This window comes from Nelumbo nucifera, chromosome 2 (genome assembly GCF_055504915.1).
Source record: "Nelumbo nucifera cultivar China Antique chromosome 2, China Antique-T2T, whole genome shotgun sequence".
Lineage (NCBI taxonomy): Eukaryota > Viridiplantae > Streptophyta > Magnoliopsida > Proteales > Nelumbonaceae > Nelumbo > Nelumbo nucifera.
This window is the reverse complement of record NC_142650.1, coordinates 71,684,506-71,711,907: the sequence shown is the minus strand read 5'-3', so window position 1 is coordinate 71,711,907 and position 27,402 is coordinate 71,684,506. Positions and strand designations below refer to the sequence as shown.

At 40.0% G+C, this 27,402-nt stretch overlaps 1 protein-coding gene across 2 annotated transcripts in view; it reads left to right on the top strand.

Annotated features, from left to right (window-relative positions):
* The window catches only part of LOC104604127 (uncharacterized), a 185,859-nt gene that overhangs the window by 132,112 nt on the left and 26,345 nt on the right, over window positions 1–27,402 (top strand). For both annotated transcript variants that reach the window (XM_010268359.3, XM_088898921.1), the window contains 14 exons: window positions 2,925–3,629; window positions 3,719–4,037; window positions 4,214–4,372; window positions 4,471–4,634; window positions 4,734–4,914; window positions 4,994–5,263; window positions 5,354–5,560; window positions 7,645–7,699; window positions 16,832–16,962; window positions 17,094–17,606; window positions 17,713–18,537; window positions 18,639–18,715; window positions 24,761–25,211; window positions 25,322–25,408. In XM_010268359.3, coding sequence (XP_010266661.1) covers window positions 2,925–3,629; window positions 3,719–4,037; window positions 4,214–4,372; window positions 4,471–4,634; window positions 4,734–4,914; window positions 4,994–5,263; window positions 5,354–5,560; window positions 7,645–7,699; window positions 16,832–16,962; window positions 17,094–17,606; window positions 17,713–18,537; window positions 18,639–18,715; window positions 24,761–25,211; window positions 25,322–25,408 — 4,144 coding nt within the window. The remainder of the gene's footprint in view (window positions 1–2,924; window positions 3,630–3,718; window positions 4,038–4,213; window positions 4,373–4,470; window positions 4,635–4,733; window positions 4,915–4,993; window positions 5,264–5,353; window positions 5,561–7,644; window positions 7,700–16,831; window positions 16,963–17,093; window positions 17,607–17,712; window positions 18,538–18,638; window positions 18,716–24,760; window positions 25,212–25,321; window positions 25,409–27,402) is intronic.

The window sequence follows — 27,402 nt, the reverse complement described above, 5'->3', positions numbered from 1 at the left end:
CATGTGATGTTTCTTTGTACTTTGCTGTCCGTACTTCTTATTCACCTCTGAACCTTGCTTCTTAGTCAGATCTTGAGCCCATTTTGGTTTCCCATGAAGATCCCAACAGGTATCTTTGGTGTGTCGGGGTTTCTGGCAATGAGTGCACCACAATTTTTCCTTATCTTCTGTTTTTTTCTGGAGATCTCCTTTCCGGGAAGAAGATCCCACACCAGTAGAGATACCCCCTTTTGCAACCAACACAACAGCATCCCCACCAGGGCTGTTCATCAAATTTCTCCTGCTTTCTTCAGATTGTACAAGAGCATAGACTTCCTGAACAGATGGGAGATCATTAGAGCTGAGAATCTGAACCCTGATAGATTCATACATAGGATTCAGACCATGTAAGAATGCAAACACCCTTTGCTGGGAGACAAGCTGCTTGTACTTCTTAGCATCCTCATTACACTTCCAATCCACACTCTGGTAGTGATCCAACTCCTTCCAGATAGATGTTAAGTCAGAGTAATAAACCGATAAACACCTCTCCCCCTGTCTACAAGTAAAAGATGCTGCCTGCAGTTGATAAATTTTGGCATAGTGTCGCAATTCTGAATATGTAGACTTTGCTTGTTCCCAGATTTCATTTGCAGTTTCAGCCCACATGAAATTCTTCCTTATTTGAGGTTGCATGGAAACCAAGAGCCAGGACATAACAATACTGTTCTCCTGATTCCATCTATCATATTCAGCACTCCCAGAGGATGGTTCTTTTATCCTCCCATTAATATAGCCAATCTTCCCCCTTGCAGTGATGTATAATTTGATCCCTCTTGACCACTCCAGGTAATTTAAACCATCAAGAGGGACAACAGCCATAGGAAAGGATAGGTCACCCCCACCCATTCCATTCAGCATTGAGGAAACTCCAGATGTGGCTGAATCTTCACTGCCCATGATATCAGAATAAAAAATGAAACAGCAACCAAAAAAAAAAGTACAGCCGTACAAGGCTATTGCAGAAATAGGTCCTTCTGACCTCCGGTTTCACTGAGAACAAAAAGCAGAACACTGCTGTTGCAGTACAAGAACAGGTCCTTCTGACTTACAGTTTCGCTGAGAACAAACAAAAAACTGAACACTGCTGTTGCAGTACTGAAACAGGTCCGTCTGACCTACAGTTTCACTGAAACAAGTCTGAACACTGCTGTTGCAGTACAATAACAGGTCTGAATGACCTAATTAGTAGGCCTGATAGCTAACCAGTCGAGGAGATCAACAGGGTAGCCGAACAGTCAATCAATAAGATTAATGTTGAGCAGACAATCAATCGGCTGAACAGACAATCAACAGTCCACAATACAAATAAAAAAAGAAGGTTGAATACAGTTACTGTGTTAAGGAATACAGTCACTTAACAGTAGGGCAGCCGAACAGTTCATCAAACAATAGGCAGCCGAACAGACAACAGTAGGGCAGCCGAACAGTTCATCAAACAATAGGTAGCCGAACAGACAAGGATGATAGTACCTCTTTTAGTTTCAGATGATAATCTCCCTGTAAACCAGAACTCCTTCTACAAACCTTAAACAATAGGCAGCCGAACAGAAGATGACCAGTACTTCTTTTGGTTTCAGATGATAGCCTTTCTGAAGACAGAACACCCTCTACAAACCTCAAACAACAGTCTCTCTACAGTCGAGCAGACAAGAGGTGCAACTTCTGGGCTGGAAGATGAAAAGACTCTGTAACTTCTGGGTTGAACTGATTTCACCAGATTAGGAGTTCGATTGGAGACAGCATTGGATGCAACAGCAGTTTGCTTGACAACTTCTGGGTCGAACTGATTTCACCCTTCAGGCCTGGACGACTTGCTCTGATACCATGTTGAGCAAGAGCAAGAGAAGAGAGGAGAGGAGAAGAGAGAAGAGAGGTGAGTCGAGAGACTGAAAGCCCTCCAGAACATTAGGGGCGAATGAAAGAAATTATTATTTATACTAGTCCAGTCGAACAATATAAACAGAAGAGAAATTACAACAGTACCCTTGTGGTACTAAACCTGAATACACAAACAACTGTCAACATGACCAAAGTGTATATTTTCCAAATTTGCCTTTGAAATCAATCGCTCAAATGTGAAGCTGAAACTTTAATTTCTTTATTTTTGGTTGTTTATAGTTTGTAATGTTTTTTTTTTTTTTTGTAGAAACCGGTCTTAATAGTAATTGCATAGGTATTTTGGACATTTTTGTGCCTCTTGTTAGTGGATTCTCGCAGAGGGGTCTACTTGCAACTGTGTCAGAAAGCTCAGGCGAGGTAATTGCAATTACCACTATAGGGGAGGTTACTTTCAGCAATGGTCAGAAACTTCAGGGGAGATTTCAGAAATCCATAGTAAATTTCAGACTTAACCTTAAATAAAGTTTGAATTGATAGCAATGTTTTAAAATATGGAGGCTTGATGGGAAGCATTCCACTGCCTGGAAGTGTGAGGTGTAGTTCAGAATGTAAGAGACATATGCCTCCCGAGTACAAGGAACTGTAAGCCTCCTAAAGGGGGATTTCTTTTTTTTGTTTCACTTGGAGGTGCACCTTTAGGCGTATGCCTCCCACGCCTTTTACTTTTTTGATGAATGGATAAGAGTTCATTTTTGGTTTCTGCCATAGCCAACAGCTAAGTTAGATCTTGCTTACTTTTCTATCTTCTCTTCTTTATTACTTGTTAATATTTGTGGTTGAAGATTATTGCTCTGTGTTAGGAATTTTCTGCCTTAAAATTTCACCCAACATTAGCTGGGTTAAAAAAAACAAAAAAAGTTGACTGGATTATATTAGTCAGTGATATAAATTGATAGCTGTGTTCTGGATTCTTAAGTAAGACCCAACCTTTTGTTATTCAAGGTGGTAATAAAGTTTCATTATTAACTCCTCTGAATCTTCAGGCCATCCCCTCCATCTCAGGCAGTAATGGCTATTGGTAACACTTATGGTCGAGTACGGAAGCCTCTTGGTTTTAAGCTCATTGGTTTGTTCTCGGATATTCAAGGGTTGGAAGGACAAGAGGGAAAATCTGATAGCAGTGATGATTGCTCACTTTGGTTACCCATTGCACCACCAGGATATTCAGCATTAGGATGTGTTGCTCAGATAGGAAGCGAACCACCACCTAATCACATTGTGTATTGCATACGTTCAGATCTCCTGACTTCTACAACATTTTCAGAATGTATTTTTAGTGTTTCATCAAATCCAAGGTTCTCCTCTGAATTTAGCATTTGGCGTGTGGACAATGTCTCTGGATCATTTGTTGCTCATCTCTCAACAGACTGCCCTTCCAAGAACCATAGTTACAATTTGGGTTATATTCTTCTAAGGAGCTCTTACTGCCTTCTTTCTTCCTCCGAAACTTCCACATCAGATCTTGCTGTTGACCATTTCAGCAGAAATGATCAAGATAGAAGACCTGCTGGTTCCTCTGGATGGGATGTTCTTAGATCAATTTCAAAACCAAGCAGTTATTATGTGTCAACACCACATTTTGAGAGGGTTTGGTGGGACAAGGGTAGTGACATCCACCCACCAATCTCAATATGGAGACCAATACCACGTCCTGGCTTTGCCATACTTGGTGATTGCATAATTGAAGGGTTAGCCCATTTCAGCTTATAGTTCTTTATTAGATTCTTATTCTTAATATTACAAATAGAAGTGGTTGATTTTTCATTTTGTTTATCAGCTTGGAACCACCTGCACTGGGTATAACTTTTGTGGCTGATAATCCTGAGATTTCTGCAAAGCCTGTGCAATTCACAAAAGTTGCCCATATTGTGGCAAAAGGTATTGATGAGGCTTTCTTCTGGTACCCAATTGCTCCCCCTGGTTATGCATCTCTTGGATGCATAGTATCAAAAACAGATGAAGCACCACATATGGGCTTCTTTTGCTGCCCGCGTATGGATCTTGTTAACCAAACTAATATTCTCGAGGTGCCCATTTCAAGATCTTCAAGTTCAAAGGGTTCTCATTACTGGAGTATTTGGAAAGTTGAAAACCAGGTTGGCATAATTATTTACTGAAACTTATTTTTGAGTTATCTATGCCAAAGTTGCAGCTTTCCATGTGCTTTAATTTGCTATCTTTCCTAATTTTTTCTATTACTGTCTCACAACACTTAATCTTCTGTTAATAACTGAATATTATAATGTTCTTTTGGGGTCTTCTGCTTTCATAGGCCTGCACTTTTCTTGCTCGTGCTGATTTGAAGAAACCATCAAGCCGGTTTGCATACACAATTGGTGATTCTATGAAGCCAAAGACACAGGAAAACATAAGTGCTGAGATGAAGCTTAGATGCTTCTCTTTAACTGTCCTAGACAACTTGCGTGGGATGGTATGTAGTCTCTGGAATGTAGCTCCCCTCACCTGGATATAGAGTATATCATTTCTCCTTTGTAATTACTTGTATTTTATAATTATGGGCCTTTTCAGATGGTGCCGCTATTTGATGTGATGATTACAAATATTAACCTTGCAACACATGGAAGTCTAGAGGCAATGAATGCAATATTAATATCTTCTATTGCTGCATCTACATTCAACACACAACTAGAAGCATGGGAGCCACTTGTGGAGCCATTTGATGGAATATTCAAGTACATTACTGATTATTCTAGTTGTAATTTTTATGTCAAATGATTGTATGGATCTTTACTAACTTTTAACTGGATACTCCCTTTTTTGTGTCTTTGGAGGTTTGAAACATATAATTCTGATGTCAATCGGTCCTCAAAAGTTGGAAAGCGGGTACATGTTGCTGCAACAAGTATTGTAAATCTTAATGTCAGTGCTGCAAATCTTGAAACTTTTGCAGAAACCATTGTTTCATGGAGAAGACAGGCTGAACTTCAGGAGAAGTCAACAAAAGCAAATGAGGTTAAATGTACTTTGAATTACTGCAGTATATTTATGCAAAAGTTTCCAAAGCATCATCTTGTTATATAATTGTGTGCAGGATGCTGATTATTGTATTAGGCTTGGAGATAAATCAAAATTTTCAGCATTGGAGGAAGATGATTTTCAGACTGTCATTATAGAGAATAGACTTGGATGTGACATTCATTTGAAGAAGGTTGAGCAAGAGGCAGAAACAATTGAACTGCTACATCATGAGGACTGTTCTTCTGCATGGATTCCACCTCAAAGGTTTTCTGATAGATTAAATGTTGCAGCTGAATCCAGGGTAGCACGCTTTTATGTTGCTGTGCAGATATTCGAGTCTAGGGTTGTGCTTCTAACTGAAGTTTGTTATTTTGCCCCTTGTGTCATTTCAATTCTTTTAAGCAGAAGTGTAATTGGATTCTACTTTGTTCAGGGTGTACCCGTCCTTGATGATGGAAATAGTCATAACTTCTTCTGTGCCATACGCCTTGTAGTTGATAGCCAGGCAACGGATCAACAAAGGCTTTTCCCTCAGAGTGCAAGGACTAAGTGTGTTAAGCCTTTGATTTTCAAGAATAATAACCTGGATGAGGGCACTGCCAGGTGGAATGAACTTTTCATATTTGAAGTTCCAAGGAAGGTATCTATTGATCTTAAATGCTGGTTCTTGCATTGATTGTCTTTATTTCCTGTCCTTTGTTATTTATCTATCTCAATTCTCTTTATGATTCACTATATTAATTAGTAATTCTATTTCAAAAAGCATCTTCAGGAACTATAATTCTGATTGGTTACAAAGAAATGATTTGGAACCTGTTGATTATTTTCTTTTATTGGCTAGAAGCCAGAAAAATATATAACATAAGATGCCAATAAATTGCCTTGTTTTTGTCCATGATAGAATCAGGAAATATCATGCTTTCAATGGGCTCAGTCTACTATTTTCTCCTTTCTTGACTAGTAGGAAAGCAACTTGGGTGGGCACTACTTAGGTGTTTGTTACAATTTGAATGGATTGGGTTGAAAAGTCAAGTATCCAACTTGCATTCCTATTTTCTGGGGATGTGATATTGGTCAATGTAAATTATCTACTTATAAGTTTTGTTTTCTGACCAGCTGTCCTGTATTAGAGACATCTGCTTGATGCTCAAATTTCCTTATCAAATGGCTCACATGCTCAAATTTCCTTATCAAATGGCTCACATGCTCAAATTTCCTTATCAAATTTCCTTGGATTTGTCTGAAAGAATTTCTATAGAAAGTAGTGAACTAAAAACTGCTTTTTAAAATTTCTCCTCCAAGGATAACTGGATTTGCTCTTCAAGGAGAAAGATCTGCTGCGGTGGTGAGGACACTTTAGTTACCAAGGTGGAGAAGAAAGGAGGAGTGAAGGTAGAGATTTTGGCTGATAGGAATGTTAAGGTGGGAAAGAGCATTGGCCTATTTTTTGGGGGGCAGAGAGGAATTCACAAGAAGAGCATTTGAACCTTTTGAAAAGGGAAGGAAGGAAGAAAGATTGAAAATTAATTTAGTAGGGGTAGGGGTGAGGCGTGGAATGAGGAAAGGTGATGGTCAGGAAGTGTTTTTTGAAGGAGATGACCATTGAAGTGTTTAGAAGGGGATGAATTTGCTGTTTTCCTACTTGTATCCCTTCTTTAGTTTAGTTTGTTTTTGTAGTTGGTTTGGGTGCTACCTTATCACTCTGTTGCTGGTTGTAACCAATTCTCTTCCTTTCTCTTTAATAATAATTTTCTTTTATTTTTTCAAAAAAAAAAAAGTCTGTTGAAGTGTTTCTCACTGCTAGAGGAAACTTACATTTACATAACTAATACTAGTCTGATGTTGTCCATCTTTTATACAATGGGTGCAGTGAGAAGCACAAATTATGACACGGCTATAGAATAGCATGTTGTCAAGGATTGGTATAAACCTTATATTCTTGGATACAATAAAAGAGATTTGGGAACACATCCAAAGGCTGTACTCTTACCAAGATTACTTCTTCAACAAGGTCATTAGAGTATTGAGGTTTACTACCCAACCCTTGATAACCTTAGGAATGAGTTGAATGAGTCTATCGACCTCTGTCCATGGATCAGAGAATTCAGTGGCAACAACGTGAACATTTGGATGTCATAAGATTCCTCTCTGGATTCCCATTAGAATAAGAACCAATACGTGATTAGAATAGTGACCGCCCATTGAAAACACCAAATTGAGGAAACCCTCCTCAGTCATAAACAACACCAATGCTGATCTGTTTATAGTAGTGGGAGCCTCATTATTCATTGAGAAAACCCTCCGAAATCATGAAAACACCAAATTGAGGAAACCTTCCTGCCGCCCTCTTTCATGCACTTTTCTTTACTTCTAACATTTTATTTAGCTCTGTGAGATATAAATTCAACTAGTTTTGAAAAAAGACAATTGCACAGTGATAGTCCTGTTTAATGCAACATTTTTTAGCATGAAGTGGCTACACTATAAGACTTGGACACTATGTTCTCATGCTCATTACCCCAAGTTTACCACATTGTATCAAGGAATAGCCCTTGCCCCTTAGCTTCAACTATAATTGTAAGCATTTTTTCCTTACAAATGTTATTTTCATCAGCATCCCACAAAATCAACTGTTTCTCACTGAATTATGTAAACTTAAAGAAGATTAATGAACTTAAAATAATTTGTTAGCCAGGCATAAATTTTTATCTATGGCTTCTGTAGGAATTGGCTAAGTTGGAGCTAGAGGTAACAAATTTATCAGCGAAAGCTGGGAAAGGTATGCATAACAGACTTAAAGTTCTGACATTGTAAAGCAAAATTAGTTTATCTCAAGATGCATTTCCTTTTTCTAATTTTTGTCTCCTATGCTGCTTGTTCATCTACTTAACTTTTTCAAATATCCTTAAATCTGTGTTAGGCATTGGAACATCATATTAAATACTGTAGTTCATCATATCATCAGTCATCAGGTCTTGTCTGATGTGGAGCTTGCAAAGTGTAGAGAGACTGGCTGAGTGGGTCCTAGTACTTGTTTATGTTTTAAGTAGTATTATGTTTACATCTTATGTGTTAAAGTGCCTTTTTCATTACAGGCCTGTTAACTTGTTTTGTTTTTCTTTAAGTTATTTATGTGCTGGCCACCCACTTCAGGCTAGAGATGTAATTAGTCAAAGTTAAGTGAGTTAAATAAAAGATTAAGAGGGAGAAAAGAAATCCATTGAACTCTCTTCTCCTTTCTTTTCTTCTCCATCTTCTTCTTCCTTCTGTTGTAATCACCTTTTTATTTTTCTTCTACTGTTGTAATCAAGTTTAACTATCATATTTGGTTAAAGTGCCTTTTTAATTACGGGCCTGTTAACTTGTTTTGTTTTTCTTCAAGTTATTTATGTGCTGGCCACCCACTTCAGGCTAGAGATGTAATTAGTCAAAGTTAAGTGAGTTAAATAAAAGATTAAGAGAGAGAAGAGAAATCCATTGAACTCTCTTCTCCTTTCTTTTCTTCTCCATCTTCTTCTTCCTTCTGTTGTAATCACCTTTTTATTTTTCTTCTACTGTTGTAATCAAGTTTAACTATCATATTTGGTTAAAGTGCCTTTTTAATTACGGGCCTGTTAACTTGTTTTGTTTTTCTTTAAGTTATTTATGTGCTGGCCACCCACTTCAGGCTAGAGATGTAATTAGTCAAAGTTAAGAGAGTTAAATAAAAGATTAAGAGAGAGAAGAGAAATCCATTGAACTCTCTTCTCCTTTCTTTTCTTCTCCATCTTCTTCTTCCTTCTGTTGTAATCACCTTTTTATTTTTCTTCTACTGTTGTAATCAAGTTTAACTATCATATTTGGAGAACAGTTTCACATCTTGGTATTAGAGCAGGTTTTCCCTCTTCCTTTTTTTTTGCCATACACCCTTCGATTAGAAGAGTGTATGGAGAGGTAAGCTTCTGATCAATCAGAGGACTGTTTGCCTAGTTGGTAGAGGATTTGGATAATTAAAGTCCGAGCGAAGAGTGCCAAGAAGTAAAGCTGTTATTTTTTTGCCCAAAACCCTAGCCGACTGGAGAGATTTCAAGTTATAGGATAAGGAGATGGATTGGGTGTGGTGCTTAGGGCTTGGGAGGTTTCTTTTGATTCCTAGAAGGAGGCAGTTAAGGTTTGAAGAAGGTCGGGATGCTCTGGAAGGAGCAGCTACCTCTTCTCTCTTTCTCCATTGAGTCGGGTACAACTAGCCAACACATTCACTACTCTTACTCAAACAACAAGAAACACAAGATGTATCTGTTGAAGTTTGACCTGCCATAGAATTCTGTCTTGTTCGTTGACTGTAGAGTAAAGTAGACAGCAAGAAGTAGGAGAGGAAAGAAGAAAAGAGAGAAGAGAGAAAAGAGAGAAAGGCTGGTTCGAATTAGGGAAAAAAGTTAATCCCTTGATTCGGCCAGACCTATTATTATATTATTGACTTATTGAAAAAGACTTGAGTGCCCTTCTTTAAGTAAGAGGCACTCGAACTAACATAACAGTACACATCAGCATTCTCAACAAGTACAAAGACTGAAATACCCCTTCACTAACACCACTAACACTCCCCCTCAAGCTGGTGAGTATATATCATATAATCCCAGCTTGTTACATATGTAGTCCACTCTCCCCCGACTCAAGCCTTTTGTAAACAAGTCTGCCCACTGGTTTCCCGTACTAACATATGCAGTTTCTATCACCCCATTCAGCACCTTCTCTCTCACAAAATGACAGTCAACTTCGATGTGCTTGGTTCTTTCATGAAACACTGGATTGGAAGAGATATGAACCGCTGCCTGATTGTCACAGTAGAGCTTCATTGGAGTACTGATGTCATATCCTATCTCCTGTAGAAGGTTCCTCAGCCACACTAGTTCACAAGCAGTATGTGCCATGGCCCTATATTCCGCTTCTGCACTGCTTCTTGCCACAACTGTTTGCTTCTTACTTTTCCATGTTACCAGGTTACCCCCCAGAAAGGTGCAATAGCCTGTGGTAGATCGTCTATCAGACATAGAACCTGCCCAATCAGCATCGGTGTATCCTTCTACTACCAGTTTTCCACCACTTCTGTACAGCAAACCACGACCAGGAGCTCCTTTCAGATACCTCACAATCCTTAGCACTGCATTCCAATGTGGGACCAAAGGTTTCTGCATGAACTGACTCACCACACTAACCGCAAATGAAATATCTGGCCGAGTAATGGTTAGATAGTTTAGTTTGCCTACAAGTCGTCGGTATCTGCCAGGTTCTTCAAACACTTCACCTATATCACTGCTCAGCCTCGTATTTGTTTCCATAGGTGTCTCAGCCGGTTTAGTACCCAACAATCCTGTTTCTTCCAGTAAATCAAGCACATATTTCCTCTGGCACAAATTAATGCCATGCTTAGATCTTGCTACCTCTATGCCCAAAAAGTATTTCAACTTGCCAAGGTCCTTTGTCTGAAAGTGTTCCTGTAGGAATGCCTTCAATCTGTCAATGCCCATTTTATCATTCCCAGTCACAACGATATCATCCACATACACCACCAATATTATTTTACCTGCCGAAGAGTCAAGACTGAAGACAGAGTGATCAACTTGGCACCATTTCATACCAAACTTCTTGACCACCTCACTGAACCTACCAAACCATTCTCGAGGGGACTGTTTAAGTCCATAAATAGCCTTCTTAAGTCTGCATACCTTACCATCCTCCCCCTGAGCAACAAACCCGGGTGGTTGCTCCATGTAGACCTCCTCGAGCAAATCACCATGCAAAAAGGCATTTTTGATATCGAGCTGATGGAGAGGCCAATCAGACATAGCTGCAAGAGAGATGACGACACGAACTGACCCTATCTTAGCAACCGGGGAGAACGTCTCCGTGTAGTCAATGCCATAGGTTTGGGAGTACCCTTTGGCAACCAGCCGCGCCTTCAGGCGCTCAACACGACCATCTGGCAAGTACTTAACACTATACACCCACTTACAACCGACAGCCTGCTTCCCAGGAGGAAGAGCGGTGAGATCCCAAGTGTGATTATGATGCAAAGCAGAGAGCTCTTCTTCCACAGCACGGCACCACTCTGGAGAGGTAAGGGCTTCCTGGACATCCTTAGGAACAACCACGGAGGATAACAAAGATATGAACTGGCGATGGGAAGCGGAGAGGTGGGTAAGTGAAACAAAATTGGAAATAGGGTGAAGGGTGCAAGTACGCTTACCTTTCCGTAAGGCAATAGGAAGATCTAGGTCGGAGGCTGGTGTCGAAGCTGGAGCTGGATCTGTCGACGGTGATGAAGCTGGAGGAGCTGCAGCCGGTACACGTGGGCGATGTGTATACACGTGACGGATGGGTGGACGGTCAACCAATGGTGGCACCGGAGGCAAGGACGTAGGCATGACTGGAACCAAAGGAGGTGGATCAGCCACAGGAAGAGGAAGAGGAGGTGGTGATGTGGGGGAAGCAGCAGCACCGGACCCCACGAAGAACGGAGTAGACTCAAAGAATGTAACATCAGCACATACCAAGGAACGACGAGAACTAGGATGATAACACTTGTACCCTTTCTGAGTTCGGGAATAACCAAGGAAGATACACTTCATGGAACGTGCATCTAACTTGTCAGTCCCGGGACTCAGATTATGAACGAAGCAGACACACCCAAATACCCGAGGAGAAAGCGGAAACGGAGACATGTTGGGGAATAAGACACTAAAAGGAGAACGACCATCAAGGATAGACGTGGGCATCCGATTAATTAAGAAACAAGAGGTGAGCATTGCATCGCTCCAAAAAGTTTTGGGAACATTCATGTGGTGCATGAGGGAGCGTGCCGTTTCTACAAGATGGCGGTTCTTTCTCTCAGCAACCCCATTTTGTTGCGGAGTATAGGTACATGAAGTTTGGTGTATAATGCCATGTTGGTCCAAGTATTCTCGAAAAGATGAAGACAAGTATTCACGACCATTATCAGAACGGAAAATTTTGATGTGAACACCAAATTGATTGCGGATCTCAGCATAAAATTTCTGGAAGATGGAAAATAATTCACTTCTTTCTTTCATTAAATAGAGCCACGTCATTCTTGAACAGTCATCAACAAAAATAACAAAATATCGGTATCCATTATATGACATCACTTTATAAGGACCCCAAACATCTGAATGAATTAAAGAAAAAAGACTCGACACACGGTTATCGACCCTAGAACGAAAGGGAACACGATGGTGTTTCCCAAATTGACAAGACTCACAATCTAAAACAGAAAGTTGACTCAATGAAGGGACTAAGGACTGCAACACTTTCAGCGAAGGATGACCAAATCTACAGTGCCACTGGAGAGGAGAAATGGATGACTGAAGAGCCGTTGACGTTCGTCCACCACCATCAAGATAATACAGTCCACCGGCTTCATGCCCTCCACCAATCTTCATCCCCGTCTTGAGATCCTGAAAAACACACATAGAAGGGTAAAAAGTGATGGAGCACTTAAGTGACTTGGTCAGCTTACTAACAGACATAAGATTAAATGGAAGCTTAGGTACATATAAAACAGAGGATAGGGATACAGGGTCTAGGTCAACATTACCAACACCACAGATAGATGACGTGGAGCCATTAGCAAGGGTAACAGATTGTGATGTTGAGCAATGAGTGAGAGATGAAAACACACCTGGAGTTCCCGTCATGTGATCGGAGGCTCCAGAGTCAATAATCCAGGGGTTGGGTGTGGATGCCAAACAAGCCATACCTGAGTGTGCAAAGGAAGCTGTGTTCTGCTGCGACTTGGATTGAACAAACCTCTCATACTCATCACGAGGAACACTCACCATCTCCTTGCCTGGACCATCTGAGGGAGTAGAAGGCATCGGGTCAGCTGACCGTTTCTCCTGTGTAGGGCTGAAACTGGTGTCACTAGTCATGGCATGGTTGGCCCACGTCGAGGGAGGACCATGTAAGTCATAGCAGTAGTTAATGGTATGTCCATCCAAACCACAGTGAGTACACTTCCGTGGACCCGAGCCACGTCCTCTACCACGAGCTCCCCCTGAATCTCTGCCTCCAGTACGACCACCACCACGGATATGTGTAGATCCACCACTACCACTCCTGCCAGGCTGGGTTCCTCGAGTCCCACTTCTGCCACCTCGGCCTCTTGACACTGCAAATGCTGATTTATCGGAGACATTAGAGTCCATAGATCCAATGGAAGCCCTCCGAAGACGAGCAAACACCTCCTCTAAAGATGGAAGAGCAGATCCCCCTAGTATCTGGGCTCGTACTGGTTCATACTCAGACTTCAGCCCCACCAGAAACCGTGTTACATCAAGCTGCTCTCGCTGTTGCTGTTGAACTTTGACATCTGAAGTGAGAGGATGATAGACATTTAACTCATTACGGATATTCCTCACATTGGCATAGTACTCCTCAAGGCTCTGATTTCCCTGTTGCAGATTGAAGTATTCCTGATACAGTTGATATACCCTAGTGGTATTATCCTGACCTGAATACAGTTTCTTGGCATGATCCCACACCTCTTTGGCTGTGTCAAGAAACATGAAGTTCACACTGATTTTGGGTTCCATACTGTTCCACAACCATGTAATGATCTGTGCATCTTCCTGTTCCCAGTCTTCATACTCCTGAGAATTAGCGGGGGGTTTCTCCTCTCTTATATGCTTCACTTTCTTCTTCGCCTTCAGAAAAACCTCTACAGACTTGGCCCAAGGGACATAATTCTCTCCATTCAGTTTAATGGAGGTCATTTGGACATTCAGGTAGTCAGTAGATATCATGACACTAGGTTTACTATCACTGTTATCTGCCATTGCCGAACTCCCTTAATTCTGAGCACTGAATTAGGAGCACTACACACTGCACACTACACACAGACACTTCATCGAAATCTGCACACTGATTTCAACAGCTGAGAACTGCAACACCACAAACCCTACTCACCGAAGTTTGTACACTGATTTCAGCAGTATTAAATGTTGAAAACTACAACACCACAACCCCTACTCACCGAGGTCTACACACTGATTTCAGCGATATCAAAAGCTGAAAACCACACTTGTAACACCACCAACATTAATCCACAACTATAGGAAGCTTCACCATTAAGTAGACACTATTGCCATTCGAATCACACACAAACCAGAATAAACCCTAGCATAAACCCTAGCATACTGCAATCTGAAAACCCATCATGCGAACTGTACTACACCTCTCATGTATTCCATAACAAAAAAAATATATAAAAAAACTTTACCTCATCGCCTGAAGGCCAACCATACGAAGGGCTGAGACACCACTGCACCACACGTACCAGCCCTAACTAGGGCTTAGAAACCACAGCAACCAATCACCAACGACACAATCGGAGGCATAGAGACCTCCTAGGGAAGAGGGCGATCACTCCTTTTCAGCCCTTTTCCCAGTCTCCAACTCACAACTGAGAACCCCAAGTGAAACCCTAATTCGAATGCGCAGAAGGCAGAATTCTAGCAAGTCTGATTTGGTGAACCTAGCTCTGATACCATGTTGAAGTTTGACCTGCCATAGAATTCTGTCTTGTTCGTTGACTGTAGAGTAAAGTAGACAGCAAGAAGTAGGAGAGGAAAGAAGAAAAGAGAGAAGAGAGAAAAGAGAGAAAGGCTGGTTCGAATTAGGGAAAAAAGTTAATCCCTTGATTCGGCCAGACCTATTATTATATTATTGACTTATTGGAAAAGACTTGAGTGCCCTTCTTTAAGTAAGAGGCACTCGAACTAACATAACAGTACACATCAGCATTCTCAACAAGTACAAAGACTGAAATACCCCTTCACTAACACCACTAACAGTATCAAAGGATTTCATAGAAGGAATTTTAGTTTTAATAAAACTAGACTCAAACAAGTATTTAAGTTTATCAGAATTTGGGTGGCCCAAGTGTTTATGCCATAAATCCCAAACATAGTTTCTTTGACTCAAAACAGGACTCAATGTAGAAGAGCTCAAAAAAGCATAGGGTGATGCTGATGGAGATTTCTCAAACTCCAATGCAAACAAGTGGCCCATCCTACACTCCTTCCCTTTCACCTTCCCAATGCATTGATCCCGAATCAAACAACCATCAGAAGAAAAGGTTAAAATATGACCTTCATCAACTAATTGACCAACTGAAATAAGGTTGGCAATAAGTTTAGGAATAAGGAAGGTTTTAGCAAGGGACAAGGAATTTGAGGGAGAAAGTTTGATACACAAGTCATCACTCCCAATAATGTCAAGTTCCTCACCATTAGTAGTGACAATGTGTCTATGGTTGGTTTCAGACAAATTTGTTTGAAGGTTCAAGATAGGCTCTAGTCATATGATTTGTAGCACCGGAATCAATTATCCAAACAGGAGAAGAGCAATAACTGGAGAACTCACTAGATAGGCTGATAGCAAAAAAGGAAGATGAGATGGAAGAAGATACCAGTTGTTGTATCTCTTCTTTATTCATGGAAGCAGAGGATTCTCCCCTGGCAATAGGGGTACTAGACACTCGTCCCTCAGACGCTTGATAAGCTCGTGGCTGATTATTCTTCATAGGTTCCTTGGGTGGATGAATTGGGCAATATGGAATGATATGTCCATGTTGTTTGCAATATGTGCAGACATTCTTCTTTTTGCAATTAGAGGCTATATGTCCATATCCTTTACATTCATAGCATTGAGTTTTAGAAGAGTCCTTTCCACTAGATTTCTTATTCCCTCGTGCAAGAAAAACAATATCAACCCCTGAATCAGGATGTTTCCCTTCTATGTTTGCAGCAGTTAGGAGTCTAGTTTCTTCCTTCAACAACCCTCCCATCACAGAGTCTAAGTATAGAAGAATTCCTCTACTCAAAATATTTGACCTGATTATTTCATACTCGGGTCTCAACCTCATGAGAAATTGGTTAACTTTCCTATTTTCAAAATATTTCTGCAAATACTTGACACATTCAACGGGATCAGAGGGTTCAGTATGAACAAGTTCATAGTCAGCCCAAAGATCAATAAAGCCTGAATAGTATTCTTGTATCTTTTTGTCCCCTTGGCAATAAGCAAAGATTTCAGATTCAATCTGGTATTGCCATGACATATTGGACTGACGATAAACCTTTTTCAAGTAGGCATACATCTTGTAGGCAGTCCTCAGTTTTCTCATAGGAACACTAATGTGAGGCACAATGGAGCTCAAAATCCAGGAGACTAACTTTCCGTTGTCAAGCTTCCATTGTATATAGGCTTTACCATCAGCCTCATCCTCATCAGGTTTACTTACAGTCCCATTCAAGAAACCTTCAAGTCCCTTTCCCTCCACATAGAAATCAAAATGGAACTTCCACATATTGTAGTTAGTTCCATCAAATTTTACAGGGAGAAAATCAACCTTTTCAGCCATCATAAACGAGCAAAAAAACAACCCAGAATAGCAGTACTGATGTTGGAAAAGTACTCAAATCAGCAATGAACAAGGCAGAAAAAATTACTTCAGCTGAACACAGTATTCTTTAGAAAAGTAAAATGAGGGCTGAGGCATGAAATACAGACAAATCCAAGGCAACTTCAGCAGGAAACTTTAGAGAATGAAAAATCCTCCAATAGAACCATGAAAAATCCTCCCTGGAATATTTCATATTGCTATCTAGCAAAATGTAGATATTGCAAAGCATGCTTCCCCATTAACATTCAGATCAATACCATGAAGTCCATTTAATATCAATATTCAATAAGCACACTTCTCATAAGCTTTAACTACATTCCATGCTTGCTTTTGATGTATTGGTAATTTCTATTAATATTAAGCTTCATTTGAGGACATGCAACATAAGATATGCGTGGCTTTTGTTGTAGCAGGCATCTAATAATAGAAAACATGCTGTGATTATAGGCGAAGTAGTTGGTGCATCTTCTATTCCCATTGGACATGGTGCGAGTACACTGAACAAGGTATCCTCAGTAAGAATGCTGCATCAATCATCTGATGTTCCAAAGCTTGTTTCATATCCTTTAAGGAAAAAAGTGAGTTAATTCCTTCTGCTGTGTTTGAATTCTTCTTTAGCATATGTTTGCATGCTAAAAATGTGAATATCTTGGTTCCAGCACACACCTGTTCATCTATTCTCTATTTATTCATTGGTTTTGTATTTTAGGGTCAAATAAACACCGATGAAGCAATGCATGGTTGTGGATTTTTGGTAATTTCTACAACTTATTTTGAAAGAAAATCACTTACAAACTTTCAAAGGGAGGCAGAAAGTGCAACTGAAAAAGATAGAGATGTAGGTTTCTGGGTGGGCCTTGGACCAAAGGGTCCATGGGCAAGCATTCGATCATTGCTTCCACTCTCTGTTGTTCCTAAAACATTGAAAGAAAACATCTTTTCCTTGGAAGTTGTCATGAAGAATGGCAAGAAACATGCAATTTTCCGTGGCCTTTCAAGAGTCATAAATGATTCAGATATTAAATTAGATCTGTCTCTGTGCCCTGAGTCTACACTTCATAGCCATACTCTCTCATCTTCAAAATCAAACTGCTGTAACATCGATGTAGAAGAAGTCTTTGAGAATCAACGGTATCAACCAATTTCCGGTTGGAGTAGCAAGTGGCTTTGTGGTAATGATCCAGGACCCTGGAGCACCAGGGACTTCTCATACTCATCTAAGGTGAGACTATTTATAGATTTATATCTATATTGACTCATGGTTTAAATATCATATTTGAACATATTGTGACATATTACAAATTGATTTTCGGCATCATTTTTTAAAGGACTTTTTTGAGCCTCGCATCCCTCCTGGATGGCAATGGACATCTTCCTGGACTATTGATAGGTCTCAGTGTGTAGATATTGAAGGTTGGACATATGCACCTGACTATCAGAGCTTAAAGTGGCCTCCAACTTCTTCCAAATCATGCACAAAATCACCTCTAGATTTTGTGCGCTGTAGGCGTCGGATCCGTACAAGGCAACAACAAAGTGAGGAAAGCACTAATAGCATGAATAACTTTGCTTATGTTGTTAGTCCAGGATCATCAGTTGCATTACCTTGGAGTAGTACAGCAAGGGATTCTGACCTTTGCTTGCAAGTTCGCCCTTTTGTTGAATATACTCAATCCCCATACTCCTGGGGTTTTGCAGCTACTTTTGGTTCGGGCAATGGTCATGGAAATGATCAATCCCTAATTGATTATAGTTCACTCTCTAGACAAGTGCAGCCAGGAAATACATCGCCAGTTTTTACTTTTAAGTTGAACCAGATTGAGAAAAAAGATACTCTCTTATATTGTTGCCCCAGTGAATGTAGTAAAAACTATTTTTGGCTTAGTGTTGGAACAGATGCCTCAGTTCTGCAAACCGAACTAAATACACCTGTTTATGATTGGAAAATATCGATCAATTCCCCTCTGAAGTTGGAGAATAGACTTCCTAGTCCTGCAGAATTTACCATCTGGGAGAGAACAAAAGAAGGGAATAGTGTTTTGCGGCAACATGGAATTATTTCACCCCGTAAGAGTGTACATATTTATTCAGCAGATATACGGAAACCTATTTATCTTAAATTATTTGTCCAAGAGGGTTGGGTTTTGGAAAAGGTAATTAAAACTTTTATCTTAAGTGCACAAGTGGTTGTTCTTATTGCATGTTCTGAACATGGTTCCTACTTCATGTATCTTATATCTCTGTTTTACTGCAGGATCTCATTCTGCTTCTGGATCTTTCATCTTATGATCATATTACATCTTTTTGGATGATTCACCCACAAAGTAAAAGGTTCATTTTTTAACTAATTTCTCTTTCTTGTTCTGAAAGCATGCTATCTTCCTCATGATGTTGAATTTAAATATAAGAGGAAACTAAGACGTTAAATTATTCTCTGTATATCGTGATTTATTTGATTCATTGTAATATTGAAATCCCATTGCTTATATTTATTGATCTCTCTTCCAACATATGTCCACCGATAGAAATTGAAACGGCTTTCAGAAGTTTCAAAAATAATCTTCCTCTATGTTTCTGTTCTATTGTGGCCTGACTCGTTATCTTTATACTTCTTGTACCTATCTATTGTACTATTTTCTGTCCATTGATTGTTTAGCAAGCATGAATTATAATTAACGATTAATATTTAGGATATGGAAAATAGGTTTTTTAGTGTAGTGAATGTGTTGGCTAGTTGAAAAACTAGTTCATGTATTATTAGACACATAGCACACAGGAGGTAGGAGCGGTGGTTGGCTGGATGAGGGTATGGAGGTTAGATTCCATCTGTGTATTGTCGTTATATTAGAGAGGCTAGATCATTAGTGGCTACAGAGAACACCTAACTCTACTAGGTTTGGAGATTGGTAAATGATCTAGTTGACTCTTTGTCGAGGTATGGGTAAGAAGGAATAGTATGGGTATGCCCTACCAGATTAGCTTTCTTCTGTATTTTAGGTGCATGGGAAGTGTAATTGTCAAAGATAACCTTGGACAGAGGAGAGAAAAGAAGGGAAAACGTAAGAATTGGAAGAATACTGTAGTTTTCTTTTCTGTATTTTAGGTGCTTGGGGAGTGTAATCTGTATAACCCAGGGGAAAGAAGAGAAAAGAAGAGAGAATGAATTGGAAGAATGACCTCATAGGGTCAGTGGCAACTCCCACTGTTCCCTTTTATATTAATAAAAGTAAATATTATAGAGAGGTCCTAATGTAGGAGAATTATAGGAAACCTGTTGTGCCAAAAACACTACAAGAAACCCCTCCATGAAACGACATTGCCTCCAACTAAGGCACAATAACCAGATGTACATCTTCTATCATCAACATGTTCATGAGAAGAAAATGAAGAAGGAAAATAAAATTCAAAAAATATAGGGGATGAACCCTTACTTTTGCATCTCTTTTCTTCTCACCTCTTCATTTCTCACAAGGTAGTAGACATGATGTAAGTCGGGCATCTCATCTCTTCTCAGAATTTGGGACCTTATGTTCTCATATATTGGATCTAGGCCAGCCAAAAATTTGAATGCTCTACCCTCTTCAACTTGTTTGTCATGTTTCTCCTTGTCTCTGGCATTCTCCCAGTCAATGATGAGGTGCTGATCCAGCTCCTCCCATAGTCCTTCTAATGTAGTAAAGTATGTTGCAACACTCATATCTCCTTGCCTCAGGGCAGCAATATCTTGATTCAGTCTATAGATTCGGGCATTATTTTTTTTCTGCCCATAGGTCTTAGACACCTTTTCCCATTTCTTGGCAGCTGTGGAGAAGTGTTGAACGGTCCTAGCTACCCTTGGAGTCATTGAAGCAAGTAGCCAGGACATGACTGTAGCATTCTCTCTTCTCCAAATAGCATATTCAGCACTCCCTATTTCGGATTCTTTCTTCTGCCCGTCCAAGTAGCCGGTAAGATCCCGGGATGTGATAAAGAGCATGGCTGAAACAGACCATTCCCTAAAGTTGTATTCGTCTAGCAACACATTTGTTATCTGTAGGCTGTGCAGATTTGGGTTCTCCAGATTAGGAGACCTCCCACTAGCCCTAACATCTCTAGAAGACACTTCCCCGGATATGGAAGACATCTTCTCCGACTTGCAAGAGTACCAAAAACTGTCACACAAGTTATATGAAACCACTTCAGACTTACGGAGCTTGCAGCACTGTAAACTCAGACTGGAGGGTCCGTATCAGGACTGAAATACCAAGTTCCACTCTGCTGTACTGCTCTAACTACTGCTGTTGCAAGCTGCCACCAAACTGCTGAAGCAACGAACTGAAACCCTTCTTCTGTGTTTAGCCACTGTTGCTGCAGCCTGGACCTTGCTGTTGTGGCTTCTACCACGCGCTAACCACTGCTATCGCAGGCTGAACCCTCACCCACGAACTCTTCTAGGACTGCTGAGATCAGTCCTCTCTTCCAGATCTGTTCTACACAGATCTCACTTAGCCGAATGGCTACAACTTGCTGTGTGTGTCTCTTAGGGCATCAGCTACTGGGACTAACTCCCCTTGGGCCCTACAACCAAGGGAAACCCTAGATATAGGTTCTGCTGGGTTCTACGACCAGACCTAGGGTTTCTTTGCAGTACCAAGATAGAGAGAAAGGTGAGAGAGAGAGAGAGGTGCGAGGCAGCTGCTGTAACCAGGCGAGTTTTAGTGCTCTAATACCATGTTTGCCAAACTGAACCTGTCAAGTGAGCAGAGAAGAAGAAGAGGAAGAAAAGAGGAGAAAGGAAGAAATGTTTGAATGGGCACTTATATAATAACAGTACATAAAGTTACATGAAAGGACCAGGATGCTCCTGATTAGTGATGGGACACCCAATCAAATAAGACACTAAATAAAAATAGGCCCATTAACTAAAGACTTAATACCCAACCCAGACAAGAGGATAACAAAATATCAGCCGAACCAACATACAGGAATAACATATAAGTGCATACAAATGTGTATAAAAATGGCTTGTTCTATTTGTCATGTTCTGTCTTGCCCATGCTTTGTTCTTACCCACTTGTCCGTCTATCATATAGTTGATAATCTATTTTTTCCAAGGCACATGCATCATACAGGTGGTCATTCCTCACTACTGTATGTGGGTGCAAGAAACAAAACAGGAATGGCTTGCTCTTAAAACACCATTGGCTTATATCTCTGAACTGAACAGTTAGTAGTTATATTGGTATTGTTCTTGTAGCAGAGATCGTGCATCATACGCATGGGAGTGTTGTTCTTGGGATTGCGGAATAAGGGGCGAATTTCAAAAATTTTATCTCTCCCTTCAACTGGGAATCGTATTCTCTATTTAGAAAATCATATTTTCAAGGATCAATCTTGAACCATAAACTGAACCAGATCTGAACCAAAAGGAGTGGGAGAGGATTATACCTGATACGGAGAAATACTATCTCCCAATGGAGGTGTTCACGCCCAAGGAAGGATCCAAAATCTGCTCCCACTGAAGATGGCGTAGTGAAGGATGGAGCAGAATCAGCAATGTTCTTCAAAAGAACTTGACCCTTCGCAAGAATCAACTGGACGGCTTGTGAGTACAGCTCCAATCAATCTTTTCCCAAAAGATTGAAATCAAGATCCAATCTTGATTGCTCCCAAGAACTGGAGATTGAACTGAAGGAATGGCAATGGCAGGAAGGTGGCGGCAGAAGAGAATTCGCAGTATGCAGGAAATCTCTTAATCTCTCTTTCTTAAAGAGAAGAATGCTATTGATGTTATTGTGTTTCAAGGCTGCCGCCCCCTTCCCCTTTTATAATCTTAAAGGGATCAGCTCCTAATCAGATTAGGAGTTGCTAGTTCCAAATCATATTTGGGTTAGAAGTCCCTTGGTGATAAGGGATAATCCTTATCTTATCTGCAGATCAGATCAGCTGTCTCCTAATCTAATTAGGAGGTTTCCATATCTAAATCTTATTTAGATCTTGGACTCTCTGAGTGGATAGGGTCTAAGCCCAATCCTTTTAGCTGACCCACTTCAGAATTCGCCCCCTTTAGATGACTGATCAAATCAGCCCAGTTCGAAACGGGCTTAAGGCCCATTAAGGTTATGTACTCAAAAAACCTTCCAAATTGCTGCCCAGTTGGGCTTCCTTGTATGGCGTGGGACCCAAGCATTGATCTACACATCAGCCACATGGGTTCAGCCCAGCCTTTGTTACAAGGCCTGGCCGAATGCACTGCTGAAGACAGTGTACCCCCTGAAACCCATCAAATGAGCTCTATGGGCCCAACACTTACACTAAGTGGTCCCTGGGCCAAGCCACCTTGTAACACCCAAGGACTGTGGGCAGATGCAAGATTAGCCCATCAGGTGTTATCCTCAATGGTCTTACACTTAACCTCTCAGCCCATAATGATCATACACTGCCCGACAAGAGAGGACCTCTCCCTCGGCTGCAAGGAACAGTGTTGCACTCTCCACTCATATGGATCCCGGGAATTAAAACCTTCTTGCAAACAATTTAGAAACCATATATATATACTTTTATATCTTATATAAAATATATTTTGCAAAACAAATCTCAACGGTTGAAATCGGCTGCCGGCAGTCTTGGTTTCCATCAGTGAGAGTGCATCCCCGATCATTACCTTTGTCCGACAAAGGGGCTGATCCTGTCACTATGATCACCCACTCAGATGAATTCTTGGACTGTCCCAACATACCCAGGTTTTGACCCCCGCTAAGGATCTCACTGATTGGTACATCAAAGATAGCCCAATCCGACACCTAGTGTAGTATCATAATCGAGTCTAGGGGTCGGGTGTAACTTTCCAGTTTTGCCCATCAATCTCCAAGGTCCAGGGCAATACTGGAAATCTGGTCCAGTTCAAAGATTCAATTAATCCTACACTGTATGTGCCTAGGGTCTCACCCTGGCAGCTGAGACAGGCCACCCCAACCGACTTGGTGGCACCACAGTGTTAGCCTTGTCAGGATAGGTCTCCCCAGACCGACCCACCGGCTGTGAACATTCTAAACTAACACGAGTCTCATTAAGTGTCCAGTTTAAGGGTATTACACAGAAACATACCAAGGGAACATGAATCAAATATGTATCTTTATTCATTTACAATAAACTCATAAAGTACATCATTCTGATTGAAGCTAAGGGCATACAAAACTGTCTAACACATAAGCATGGGAATGTTGTTCTTGGGAGGGGCAGAACACGCCCATCAACCTTACTCTTGTCTCATTCGAATGGTTCTGACACTTGTAGTGTTAAGATTTTATGGAAAAATAATAAGGGTAAATTATAAAGACCCCCTGTACTATGGGACCAGTGACAATTAACCCCTAAACTTTTATTTGTGACAAAGGCCCCCCTGAACTTTCACTTTGCAACAAATACCCCTCTCTATTAGAGTTCTCTCAGTTAACTTCAAAAAAGATTCTCATTCAACTCTTTAAAGTTTTTAAATCCCCAAACTACCCTTCTCTCATTTATTTGAACAATTTATGATTCGCTTGGTTTTCTAAGTATAATATTGAATTCCTCTCGGTTTCTCTAATAGATCCTTGCATATTTCTGGCTGGATTCAATATTCAAATGAAATGGTAGAGGTTTTTTTCTGATAGATATAAAATTTAAGGCTCCGTTTGGTTTCTCTTGGTTTATTGGAGAAAGGAGAGGATAATTTTCATATTTTAAGATGAAGAGAGACATTCATGCCAATGCAATGATTCTTGTTATTTTAGCTGGTTTCATTTGGAGAAAATGGAGGTATTTTTGAGTGAATTAGGATTTAAGAGAAAAGGGCAAGGAAAAGAAAATAAGGAAAGTTCAGGTGGGTATTTATCACTAAGTGAAAGTTCAGTGGGTCTTTGTAACCAATGAAAGTTCAGGGGGTAATTGTCACTAACCCCATTCTACAGGGGGGTCTTTGTAATTTACCCAAAAATTACTTTGGTGGGATTCAAACCCATGTCATATCAAACAAGCCATATAAAATTTTATTATGTTTTTATTCAAACCCATGTCATGTACATATATATATGTACATTTCTTGCCCCTATGACACCTAGTCACCTACCTGCGTCACCTCTGCCCTTAGCCTACTAAAACCTTGGTCTCAGCATTAGCATGCATGTGTTTTTATTGTAGTATAGTACAGCAGTGTTTCTACCACAGAAAAGGGTGATCATTCATTATGAATAATTATGTTTCACTTCTCAATATCATGTTATATATAAAATACCAGCCATTTTATGACTGACTCTGTTTATAGAATTAAGCATGATAATGGATATCTTTTGTTTATGGAATTCTAAAGTGATACTAATACTATTTGATTTACTCTCCATGATCATCATTGTGCAGGAGACTATGTGTGAGCATTGAACGTGACATGGGAGGAACCAATGCTGCACCAAAAACGATCAGGTTTTTTGTTCCATATTGGCTCAGTAATGATTCATCTTTGCCGTTAGCATACCGGGTGGTGGAAATTGAACCTGGGGACAGTTTTGAGAGTAATTCCCTTCGATTCTGCAGAGCAGTTAGATCTGCAAAACTCTTGAAAAATTCTGCAAGTTCAAATGATGGGAGATTCACTGGAGCAAGAAAAAACATTCAAGTGCTAGAGGTAATTGAGGATTCAAGTCAAGCCACCATCATGTTATCTCCACAAGATTATGCAGGCCGAACTGGAGCTTTCCAATTTCAATCTCAAAATGACACATATTTATCCCCTCGCGTGGGAATTGCTGTTGCCATTCGCCATTCTGAATATTACAGTCCTGGAATATCACTTCTTGAACTGGAAAACAAGGTGAAAAGACCTTTGAATTTATCATCATTTCCCCTTGCTATTACTTTTTATTGTAATATTCAATGTCTTTTGAATATGTTAAACCTATGGAAATTTAATTTTCTTTGTAGGAGAGAGTTTATGTCAAGGCATTTGCTTCAGCTGGATCATATTACAACCTTTCAGCATTACTTAACATGACATCAGGCAGAACAAAGGTTAGAATGTTTTCCTTACTAGTTATCATGTTTAATCTCTAGTCATTTGGGACTTTGCAGATGTCATAATCTTGTAAATATGATACCAATCATGCCCATAGTTAGTAAATATGCATATGACATAAGTATTGTGGAAAGTGCATCTCTAGTTCAACTTCAAGAATAAAGTGAATGTAAAAGTTTGGTTAAGTATATGTTGCAGTCATTTGAGGATGGATAATCCACAATTTCTGCATATAAAAAAGCTTATTAAAAGTTCATGTTTTCCTACCTATTTCAAATATAATATTGCATATTATACATATATTTCTCAGTGATGTTTGTACCCTACCCTTATACTATCAGTTCTAGTCGAAGAGAACAAGAATAGATGTACAAGGAAGTATACAAAAAAGCTAAATAAAGGTAAATTTACGATATTAGCCCTCATCCTCGCTAGACTCATCCTCAAACTGATGCTTAGGCAAGAGAATTAGTTTGTCCATAAGGAAATTGTGTCTAGTGCAAGTCATAGACTTGGTGAAGAGATCGGCCAATTGAAGATTGGATGGCACATGAGGAAGTGTGATGTAGCTAGTAATGAGAAGATCTCAAAAGAAATGACAATTCACCTCTATGTTCTTAGTCTGTTTATGAAAGACTGGATCTGAGGTGATCTTGATTGCACTCATGTTGTCAGCAAATAAAGGAATGAGAGTTGAGTGATCAATGGCCAAATCATGAAGAAGGGCTTTAAACATACAAGCTCATTGCAAACAGAGGACATGGCACAGTATTCAGCTTCAGTAGATGATTTGGAGACTGTTTATTGCTTCTTGCACTTCCAAGAGATGAGGAAAACACCATTTAGGAGTTGATACAATGGTTGACTACCTGCATAGCTTAGGATATGTCTGGCCGAGTCATGGTGAGGTAAATAAGGCTTCCAACAAGATGACGATATAATGTAGCATCAGGAAGGAGTTGTACATCATCCTTATTGAGCTTTAGGTTGAGTTCCAATGGGGTATCAACTTGCTTTAAGTCAGAGAAATTGGCAATCTTAATCAAATTACTAGCATACTTGTGCTGATTAGCAAAATATCCTCAAACACTTTAGGTGATCTCAAGGCCAAGAAAGTATGTTACTGGACCAAGATCCTTCATTTTGAAGAATTGACTAACAAGCTGCTTCAATTGAGTGATCCCTTACAAGTCATCGCCAGTAATAAGTATATCATCAACATACACTAACAGAAGAGTCACTCCTTGGGGATGAGAATAAAGAGGGAATAATTTGAGGAGCTTTGCTGAAATCCTTCTTCAATAATAACCCCTCTAAATTTCTTAAACCAAGCTCGTGGAGCTTGTTTGAACCCATACAAAGACTTCTTAATTCTACAGACTAAAGTTGGATCATCATAGTAGCGCGGAGGAAGTTTCATATACGCTGTCTCATGAAGATGCCCATGAAGAAAGGCATTCTTTACATCCATTTGATGAACAATCCATTGCTTAATAGTAGTGATGGCAAGAATAAGCCCAATAGTAACCATCTTAGCCACAGGTGCAAATGTCTCCTCATAGTCAATTCAATGTTCCTATTTGTACCCTTGAGCAAGAAGACGAGCATTATATCTCTCCAAACTATCATTAGAATTTAGCTTGATTTTGTACACCCAACGACTACCAATAATGGAGGCATCTATTAGAGGAGAAACAAGCTCCCAAGTATCATTTTCCGATAAGTCCTGAATTTCCTGCTGAGTCAGAACGTAGAATACGAATGGTGGCATTATGTTGGGTCATTACCATGGTGTGGAAGTTTTGAAAGGTGGAAAGAGCTTCTGGTTTCTTTCGGAGAAAATAAACCTAGGTATATCTAGAGCAATCATCAATAAATAAAACAAAATATTTGTATCCAAGTCTAGATATAATAGGAGACAGCCAATCGTCACTATGTATTACTTGAAAAGGAATAGTAGCATGCATAGAAGAAGATGGAGAAGGAAAAA